Source organism: Triticum aestivum, chromosome 1A (genome assembly GCF_018294505.1).
Source record: "Triticum aestivum cultivar Chinese Spring chromosome 1A, IWGSC CS RefSeq v2.1, whole genome shotgun sequence".
In the NCBI taxonomy this organism is placed as follows: Eukaryota; Viridiplantae; Streptophyta; class Magnoliopsida; order Poales; family Poaceae; genus Triticum; species Triticum aestivum.
Genome location: NC_057794.1, coordinates 355,708,241 through 355,718,930, shown reverse-complemented (window position 1 = coordinate 355,718,930; position 10,690 = coordinate 355,708,241). Strand labels below are relative to the sequence as shown.

Here is a 10,690-nt window from a genome sequence, read left to right as displayed (position 1 = left end):
TGCATGGAATTGTGAAAACGACAAGTGGAAGCAAGACCTCTAACATGTGCGCAAGCAAGGGGTCCAAGATGACAAATAAGTTGCATGGTGCAAGAAACACAAGTAGTATGATCCACAATATGCATGCTCATGGTTTGGGGGTTCTCAAAAGAGAAGGATATCACCTTGAAAGCATGTTCTTGTGCGTCCTTCACAATGCCGAAGTACAAGCAAGTGTGATGTAGAATCGTCGTGGTAGAAGGTGGTTCGCTCTCAAGAGCTCGGATTGTCAACTCACGTGACGTGGAAGTCGACACGAAGTCCAAGTATCCTACACATGCACACAACAAAAAGAACGTATGCGCATGGTAGATAAACACATCATCCATCATGATGGTTCTCTTCTCTTGCACATAACCATTAGAAACACAAGTGCGTGAAGAATATGATGCAACAATGGCAATATTCATGGCACTAGGTATATGGTGCAAAGAGGTAAGACAAGCATGCTTCATAAGGATTATGTCAAAATCTCCAAATATATGTGAGAATGCTATGGGGGCAAACTCATTATCAAGACTGAAGGCGTAATTGCACTCAATACATGGCAAATCATCTAGCATAAGAGAGGCAACATATGGAGCTTTATGACAAGAAGGAATAACAATCATGTGCAAAGCATGTAGATGGTTGTCATCAACCGCATGAAATGAGCAAGTATGAATCATCGGTGATGCAACAAGGCAAGCCACCATAGTAATCAAGTCGTGCAAGCTAGTAGTGCGAAGATGCAACATACTAGAGGAGATCATGGCAATCATGTCATGTGAGCAAATAATTGGCATAGACAATGCACATGACATATCGCAAGCACGAACACAAAGCAAGATCATAGTATTATCATAGGCATGGGGCACAAAGCAAAGATGGCAATAACAAGCAATATCTCCACCAAGCTTGCAAATACACATACAAGTATGAGAATCAATCATCATGTGTAATGCAAAGCATGGGTCACAAATGCATGGCGAAGGCATAGGAATGAGCATATCATGCAAAGTGAACATGGCAAGATGGGCAAAGGATATATAATGGACAACAACCCATAGCCAGGTGAGGGTCATGTAGAAGAAATGCGCGAAGTCTTTGCGTGAAGAGAGCGGTGGGAAAGACACTCCATGGGATCCCAAGTCATCGTTGCTCTCTAGAGCTCGTTTTGTCAACTCATGGATTGTGAGGTTGACAAGTACTCGTGGGTACCTACACAAAAGAAACACAAAAGAAAGAAATTGTGTGTGTGGTAAATGTACACATCATCCATCATGATGTGTATGTGCACGTGAGAGTTAGCACAAGATAAGCATCGCTCAAAGAAATTTGATGCATGGTATAAGAACATGTCATCCATCATGAAAGAATAGTTATTGTGTATAACACGATGGGGATGCAAATTGAGCATACAAGTATAAGGATCATGCAATGGATGGGATGAATCAAAATCTCCTAAAATGTATGAGGAAACTATGGGGGTCTCCTCATGAGCAATGTTGGAAACATCATATGGAGAAAATGGACAACATCCAAAACAATGCATATCCGTAGCTAGATGGTTATGGCATGGCATATGAGATAAATAATGCAAAGGTAGCATGTCAATATCATCACAAGAGAAACAAATGCCAATAACCATAGGCTTGTCATCTATGCCATATGTGCAAATTGGGTTTATTTTAATAGAATATGCATAGTCACTATGAAGAGATTGCAAATATGACATATGATTGATCTCATGCATAGCATATGACAAGTCAAGCAGATTGGCAAACATGATGTGACCGAGAGAATTAGCACAAGAGATCCTATGTAACATGGCATCACAACTAATAGACTCCACATGGCAATCATCATACTCATCATAAATGGGTAAATCATCGCATGGGGAAGTCACACTAGCATGAAGCATGGAAATAGGTTGATCAACATCATGCAAGCAATCAATGTCATGATAGTCCACTAGTGGGACAAGAGCATCACCTTCACCTATGTTACCTTTGTCATTCCACTCAAGTGGTGTAGGTGAGGTGGGAAAGACCAAATGGTGGTCATCTTCATCTTGATGGAACCATGTGGGGGGTGCATCATATTCCACCATGGCCATCGTCTTGTCCAAAGGTAGGACGAAGTCGTCGAGAATCGGCGCGTCATCATATAAGGGACCTAGCACCAAATGAGAAGACACAATAGAGGTAGAGGTCAAGTCGTTAGTGTTGAAAGTGGCCTCACATGACCTATCAACTATCTCACTCTCTCTATGTGGTGGTTCACTCACTCCCTCAAAATAGGTGCACTCAAACTCACATATGGTGGAGTCACTCATCTCACTCAAGTGGTGGGGGTTGTGGCTCTCCTCACATGGGAATTGTGGCAACACATATATGTGGCTAGTGGTGAAGTCACTCTCACTCTCAATATGGTGGCACAAGTCACTCAAGTCATCATACGTCGCCGTTGTCGAAGGGAAAATCCCATGCTCAACCATCTCATCGCCGTCACCATGGATGAAGGACGAAGATGGCACATCATCACTCTCGCCTCCTAAGATGGAAGCATCATCCTTGCTCGCCACCTTGCCACTCGCCTCCAAAGCTTGGTCCTTGAGGGTCTCCGTAGTCGTACTTGTCGCCGCACCATCTTGAAAAAGAGTCAAAGTAGACTCAGCATCATCAATGCAACAAAGAGGGATGGCGGTGAAGTTGAACTTGGGAGCATCGTCTTGTAGCTCGTAGGGCTTGGACATCTTGGTGGTACTATCCTCATGCTCGTTCTCATGGAGCTTGGTCTTCGAGAAGTGAGCTTGGGGTGGAGAAGCCTTGGCCTTCATGAGTTCTTGTTCCGCCTTGAGAGCACCAATGTAGTTGTCGTCGAGGGACTTGTAGTTCTCGAGGAAGATCGTCTTGGAGATGTCGTTGTGTAATCCCATCATGAAGTGGAACTTCATCGAAATGGGGTCGTCCACGCCGGCTCGTCGCAAGGCAATCTTCATCTCCTTGAAGTACTCGTCGATGGACTTGGATCCTTGGATGGTGTTCTCCAATTGGCGTTGAAGTTGTTCCGTGTAGGTTGGAGGCACGAACTCTCGCCGCAAAGCTCTCTTCGTCTTGGGCCAACTCATGTCGTAGGTCTCCGAAGGTGCGTGAAGCCACCATGTGGACGCGTAGTCGTGGAAGTTCCTTGTGGCGCACTTCACTTGATCTTCGGGAGGAACTTGATGTAGCTTGAGGTAGTCGTCCATCAAAGGCTCCCACTTGAGATACTCCTCGGGTTCTTGAGTCCCATAAAAAGGAATTGCATGGTCGATGTCGAGGTCGTAGTAGCTCGTGGAATACGCGGACTTGATCTTGGGGAGCTTCTCTTGAGCGTAGTCTTGAGGTGCTTGTTGGCGAAGATGTCGTATGTCCATAGGCAAAGATGCCTTGAAGTCGCTTGGCGAAGATGCCAAGGGAGATGGTGAAGTCATTGAGCGGTTGTTGGTGTTGAGCTCTTGACCTTCACGTTCATGGTGGTGATGGTGTCGATGCCGATGTGACCTTGCCGGAGATGGTAGCTCGGAGGCATGTGCTCTTGAGCGTCTTCTCGAAGATGAGGAAGACCGCTTGTAGGACTTGATGAGGGCTTTGATCTCCTCCATTTGAGCCTGCATCTTGGCGTCGGTGGAATTGTTCGCGGCATCGAACTCGTCGTTGTTGTTGTAGACCGAAGATGAAATGCCTTGCCTATCCATCACAAGACGCGAGCAAATACGAGTGGGAGAAAGAGAAGAACGAATACCAAATGTACCTTGACCGAAGTTGAAAGTGGATCAATGATCACTCCAATGTGGACAAGGAAATAGCACAATTGGTACCAATTCTTGTCGGTTTCTCACACCTACACAAATAAGGTTTATGGTGGAGCTCGATGAGGATAGTGGCACAAAAATTTAATGCAAAATGTTAGCAAGAGTCAATAATGTTGAAAGAGATTCACAAATTCGCAAGTGAAACAAGTAGACCAATAGCAATATGGGTGGCACACGGGAACGCACACACGGATAGATACAATGGGGTCGTGCAACCAAGGATGAGCACAAAATGTGGAATCCACGGAAAACGCTCATGTTGCACAACTCAAGAGAGACGCCAGCACGATTGCTCAATAGGCGGATATGACACTTGTGCACAATCTACAAGATGCAAAATGTAACAACTTCTATCCCAAGTATGCTATGTATGTATGATGTTCAAGTGGTATGATCCAAGATGATCGGATATGATAATGTGGTATGATGCTATGGCACTTGCTTACAAGCTCTTTGTTCACTCTTTTTATTTGCTTAAAAGCTTTATTCTTTTTTTTGTATGGCCACTTTGCTAAATGCACAAACCAAGGTAGCAATTGTATATATGCGGGAACAAACTTGAGGCACACGAGATGATATGATACCAATATGATATGGTATGTATGGAATGTATGGTGTAGATCACTAATGTGCACAAGTAATGTTTACTCAAATGACTAGTCTCGATAGGCAAGTGACGCAAAATGGGCTAGGGGTTATCAATGCAATGGCAAGGGAATGTACAATGGAGGGATACCACGATACCAAGATGATATGGAGGTTACCATCCGTGTCGATGATGAGTGTCGGTGATCTTGATGGAGATACCAAGATGATGGGGACTCATCCCTAAGTAGCCAAAACACCTTAGGAAACGGAAAAACCGCGAACTCAAAATCTCAAATGTCAAATGGTGGTAGCGGGAATGCTGTGGTGGTTGCGGAAGCTCAATGGAATTGCGGAATGGCAATGATGGGTTATGAGACACAATGCGGAAGTGGAGGGTAAGGTGGTGGACTATACACGGTGTCGGAGTTGGAAGCACGGTCCCTAAGTAGCCGAAACACCTTAGGAGACACAACTCACAACACAAAGAAAATTGGGTTAAGTCGGGGTGGCGGAAGTGTATAGTGGTCAAGCCTATGCGGTAGTGGTGGTGGTGGTTGATGAAGAAGCAACCGTCCCTAAGTAGCTTAGACACCTTAGGAGACTCAAATCACTCCTCAAGCAACTACTAATGTGATGGGGAACAAAATTGGTTAGGTTGCGGAAGTCGGTGGTGGTGTAGCGGATTATGTGGTGGAAGCCCTAGGCAAAGATGCCAAAATTGTCAAAAATTGATGGAGTCAAATGATGATGGTAGTATTTTTGTGGGAAGGGGGATGTCAAGAGCTTTTCAACGAGCTAACGAACGTCAAAAATGGACTCCGAATGAATTAGTTATGGACAAAACGGAGAAACAGGGAAGCTGAAATGTACAGGGGCCGGACATCCGGGCTCGGGGGCCGGATATCCGGGGGCTGATGTCCAGAACCGTGCGGAATATGTGCTCCAGGAGCCGGATGTCCGGCTTGGGGCCCGGATGTCTGGCCTGAGGCCCGGATGTCCGGCCTGACGATTCCAGATCTCGTTTGGGGCGGAAATTTTTGAATTGGGGGCGGAAATTTATGATTTGGGTGGCAAAATTGGATGGATTTCATGGATGGAAGGTGGGGAAACTTGGGGATATGCTAGATCCACTCGAAACCAAGAAAATCCATGGATCAAATCCAACAAAACTTCATCAAACCAACAAATCATAAAAAAATTGGGGCTATTTTTGGTGGGGATTTTCGAATTTAGGACGAAATCAACAAAATTAGGCTAGAAGACAAAGAGGGGAGGCTCCGAAATCGTGATCAACGTGGCTCATGATACCAAGATGATGTAGGGTAGAACCCTAGTGGCCCGATCTTTCACGAAAGGAGCGGATCCCGTGAAGAGCATGAAGAACACGAGGGGAATCACGAGGAGAAACACGAGGGGAAACACGAGAGAATCACTCAAACCAACAAGAACAATCACACATGTGCTAGATCCTCGAAACACAAGGAGATACACGATCCAAATCCAACAAGGGACGATACAAAGGGTAGCCGGTTCTTCTCCGTGAGGAGGTCTTGAATCCACAAGGGGATCTTCCCGTAAAGGGGTCTTGAATCCAAGGTGGATCTTCTCCGAAGAGGGGCCGCGATCTCTCTCAAGGAGTAGATCCAATATGGATGAGCGAAGCTCTATCTCACAAATGAGCTAACACAACGCTAACCCTAAAACGTAGGTGGAGGGGGAGTATATATAGTCTAAGGGGCGAAGGGGTACATGGGCCACGGCCCAAATGCGCTGCACGCAGGCAGGGGGCGGATGTCCGGGCCTTCCCGAGACACCGGATGTCCGGGCGCTGGGGCCGGATGTCCGGGCTGGCAGGGTCCAACCTTGTTGCTCTCTGGAATGGCGGGGTCCGGATTTCCGGGCTGGAGGCCGGATGTCCGGGGGCTCGGGACGCGCCGGATGTCCGGGCTGGTCGCCGGATATCCGAGCCCTGTAGACTTGGCCGCTGGCTCCTTGCTGCTGGTGACACGTCTAGGGGCCGGATGTCCGGGCCAGGGCCGGATGTCCGGGTCCTGGAAGCTGTCTCCGTCTTCTTCCGTCGTCGCTTCCATGCTTCCCTCGCGGATGGTGTAGTTGTTCCTTGGCGCTTGCACTCCTCCTCGTCGTCTGTAGTGTTCCGACAATACCTATGCATGCACACGAGAGGGGTGTCAAGTAGTATACCATCCTCGAAGGGGTCAAGTGAGCATGTGTAAAGGAGATGATTCACCTTTATGTATGTGAAGTAGATGTCGCACGTGTCACTTGCCAAACAGACTCTTGACATGGTGATGTCCATAGGATGCTCCTCATCAAAAGGGATCTGAGGGCTCAACGATGAGACCAGAAGAGGATCCTTGTGAGTCATTGGATCAGATTGAAGCAGTATTGCTAGAAGTGCTACACCTAACTGAAGAAAAGATACAACTTCAGGTTTAGGTTCTCACCCTCCACAAGTGATCTAGAGGTGATGAGAGTATCCACGTTGGCGTCCGTCGCCGGTTCGTCCCTTCCTAGGTGACCCTATGAGCCAAGGAGGTGTGGTAGACCTCGGCCCCTCTCGTGCAGGAGGGTTCCCATATTTTCTTTAGGTAGTGTTCGTGTCATGGTCGGGGTGGCAAGGTGGTGGAATGATGTCCTTCGTGCCATTTCGTGCTCCGGTGATGCGCCCTAGAGTCGGCAGAGGGTGCATGCAGGTGTTTTTCTAGCGGATTTGCTTGGGTCCGATTAGTGTTGGTCTACAATGAATTCGTATGGATTCAGCCAAGGCTCGTAGTGTGTGTTTGTAGGTAGTCATTTTAATCTGTGTTTCTCTTCATCAATGATATTTTGTTGCTCTGGTGCGTTGGTCCTTTAGCGTCTAAGCATGACTACTTCCCATATTCTAGTGGTTCAATACCAATCGTGTTTAACATAAACCCATCATATTCTAGATTTTGTAAGATTTTATTTGAATATGAGTTGGAAAGATAAGGAAAGTTTTGATTTGATTTGGTAAGGTTTGATTTGATTTTTAGTTAAGGTTTTGGTAAGACTTGATTTGAATGCATGACATGGGGGAGGAGGAGTTGGACATGCGTACAATCACACTCTGTTTTTAATGGTTTGCCGGACTCTAGTGAGGGAGGGACGATGATGACGACGCGCCTTTGACTCGCTCCAGTGAGTTGTCTCTGTGTAGTCCATAAACTCGACCATGATTTTTGTTACTTTTAGGGATCTTTTGCACTTTAGATCGGGGACTATTTTCACAAAAGAAAACGTGATACCAATAAATTGTGGGTGCTCCTGGAAAAATGGCAGTTCCTTTTGGTTATCTCTAAAATAACTCGTGGTCCATAATTTTCTGGATATTCTCGAACTATTATTTTTATGTCCTCGATGGTGAAAGTTTTCTACTCGGACTTCACTTGCTTCTTGTATTTTTCATGTCCACAATTTGTAATCGGTAATTTTCACATATGGTGTGTGCGATTGGGATCGAGGCAGTCCATTTGAGATTGGGATCGAACAGTAACCTGAAAAGCTCGAAATGAGAACGTCATGTTGCATATTCAGTGTCAATGATTGAGAATTTGAGATGGCAAATGCCCCAAAGAATTACCAACAGAACTGAAGCATGCCTGTATGTATTGGATCTTAGCTGATTTATCAAAAGAATAAAGTGAAAACTGAATACACAGAATGAGCATGAACTGAAAACTGAATATCACACAGAATGAGCATGAACTACAATGAGAGCATTGAATTATTCAGTACAACTTGAGATATGTTGCACTAACTGAACCAGCAATAACATCGATGCCCTCAGAATAACTGGAACCAGCAATAACAAATCAAATCCAAAAAAAGCATAAAAGATAGCCTGTCCAAAGTCCAAACCAAAAGAATGTGTTGCTTGGTTGGTGTCAGGGAGCGACAACCGCACTACTGTATCCCATCAACGTAAACCCATACCCATCACCATCAACTCATGCAGGCCTGCTTACTCCTCCTCGTCATCATCGTCGTGGAACCGGAGATGCTTCCCCTCCGGCACCGGCAGGCCCCTCAGCAGTGCGCCGTGCTCCGCTGCCGCGTTCTCCACCTCCTTCCTCTCCACGATCTCGTCGTCGCTGTTGTAGACGAACCGGGTGTGCCTGCCCTCGAACGCCGGCAGCCCAACCTTCTTCTTCTCCTCCGCCTCCAACACCGACATCTTGCTCATCCCCTCGCACAGATCATCAAAGCACTCGCTATCATCATCACCGTCTTCCCAGTCCCCCTCCTCGGTGTAGTACTCTCCTTCCGGCTCCTCCTCGGTATTGTACTCTTCTTCCAGCTCTCCCATGGTGTCAACACCCATCTCCTCCTTCTCCTCGGAGCTGACATTGACCTGGATGGACCAAACCGACGAGCTGTCGTCGTCAGCTGATCTGTCGCTGCTGCTCACGTGGAATGTCAGGGATGATCCATCGGTGGACTGGTCCGATTTCCCTGGGGAGTCGTCGAACACCAGCGCACGGTTGGGCGGGGGATCAGCAATGGCCTGCACAAAAACAGGAGTGGCAACGAAGCTCAGGCCCAGATGCAACAATAAAGCTGACGGCACAAAGAATAGGCATCGACATTCATAGCAGGCCAGATGCTGCAAATTGTGCAGATTACTAGCGCAGCAAGGGTCTGCATAAAAATTTATGAAGTGCTGTAGGACACAATAAACATCTTTGGTCTGCCTATCGTTGGGTATCATGTACCAGGCTATGCTACTCAGAAATAAAACACAAGGGGTCGGGCTATGCAAACCACTATGATGCAAACACATGGTGGGTTAATTTTACAGAATTGCTATATCATGCGCAGCTCAACAAGTGATGATCAATACAATGCAAGGTTTGATCTTTGAGTAAGAAGCAAAACAGAAATTGACAAAATCGATCTTTGAGTTGTTCACGGAGTTAGGACGGAGATCGGTACCTGCAGCTTAGGAATCAGTTCCTCCTGCTCCAGGACGCAGGGCAGCACGGTCCGGCCATCAGGCAGCGCGGACTCCCCACGGGCGGCGGACTCGGCCCAGAGCTGCGGCGTGTTGAACGGCGTGGGCGCGAGGAGCTGTGCCGGCGATCTGGTGACGCCGAGCAGCGCGTGGATGCGGACCGGCCTGATGACGGCGGCGGCAGCGCCCTCCTCGTCGACCTTCTGCAGGAGCGTCTTGACCTGGCCGCGCAGCAGCGCCTCGCCAGAGCCGGGCGTGCAGCGGGGCCTGGGGCGGTTCTTGGCGCCAGCGGTGGAGGCCTGTGGTGTCCTGTCGGCGGCGTGGACGAGGCCGCCGGCGGCGAGGCCAACGATGGGGGAGTCGTTGGTGATGTCGTGCAGCGCGGGGCGCGGAGCGTCTCCTCCCTTGGCGGCGGCCTTCTTGGATCTGCTGCAGGTCACATCCGCGGCGGCGGCGGCGGCGCTCTTCTCTGCAGGGGAAGAATCGAATCCAAGAACTGCGGTCAGCAAACGGATTTCCGAGTAGAATTATCACGACGGAATCCATAAGCGATCTTGGAGGGAGCAAGGGAATTGCGGTCGATCGAGGAGGGGAGGGGAAACTCACGGGCGGATGCGGCGGCGAGCGAGCGGGTGATCCGCCTGGTGGACAGCGGCGTCTCCATCGCTGGGTGGTTCTTGCGCGCGGAGACGACGAGACGGGGGCGCTGCTTCACGCACGTCGCTGAGGCTGAGAGACGCGAGGAGAGGAGGGAAGGCGGCGGCGGCAGCAATCGGGGGTGGGGGAGGAGAGAGATGGGAGGCGGCTTTAAAGGATTTGAACGACGCTGGGAGTCGGGGTTGGACTAGGAGGAGAGTACAACGGTAATATGACCGTTGTCTCACGCGTCCGGAGAGAACGAGACTATAGTAGCCGTTGGTTTTGCCGTTGAGGAAGTCGCACGCGCGCTACGTGGGCCTGTAACCTACTACAGGCCCAGCTCGCTTGTGGGAGCGAGTACGGTTTCGTCTACGGACGGATGTGCTTGTTCGGTACGGTTTCTGAGGCTTGTTTGTTTGCACACGGACATGTCAACAAAAAGCAAAAGTAGGGTTTTTATCAGTTATGCCACCGGTTGTGTTTCACTGCTCAGTTTTGCCATTAGAAATTTCAACTGCTCAAAAATGCCATCGCTTCATTAGACACATGCTCAAAAATGCCACTAAACACCATTATTGTGATCTCAAATCTTT

General features: G+C 48.3%; 1 protein-coding gene across 1 annotated transcript; it reads right to left on the bottom strand.

Annotated features, from left to right (window-relative positions):
* Positions 1-8,168: 8,168 nt before the first annotated feature.
* Positions 8,169-10,320, bottom strand: LOC123050618 (uncharacterized). The gene is made up of 3 exons (XM_044473388.1): positions 10,065-10,320; positions 9,440-9,927; positions 8,169-9,011 (listed from the first exon to the last, which is right to left on the bottom strand). Exons 1-3 carry the CDS (start codon positions 10,120-10,122, stop codon positions 8,469-8,471), a joined length of 1,089 nt encoding a protein of 362 aa, XP_044329323.1. The 5' UTR covers positions 10,123-10,320; the 3' UTR covers positions 8,169-8,468.
* Positions 10,321-10,690: the final 370 nt, after the last annotated feature.

Bases quoted from the DNA above. Each gene is read 5' to 3' on its own strand.
- LOC123050618 (XM_044473388.1), bottom strand. From the start codon at position 10,122: ATGGAGACGCCGCTGTCCACCAGGCGGATCACCCGCTCGCTCGCCGCC. The intron at 9,928-10,064 runs GTGAGTTTCCCC...CTTCCCCTGCAG, and splicing joins GCTCGCCGCCGCATCCGCCC to AGAAGAGCGCCGCCGCCGCC. The intron at 9,012-9,439 runs GTACCGATCTCC...GTTTTTGTGCAG, and splicing joins AACTGATTCCTAAGCTGCAG to GCCATTGCTGATCCCCCGCC.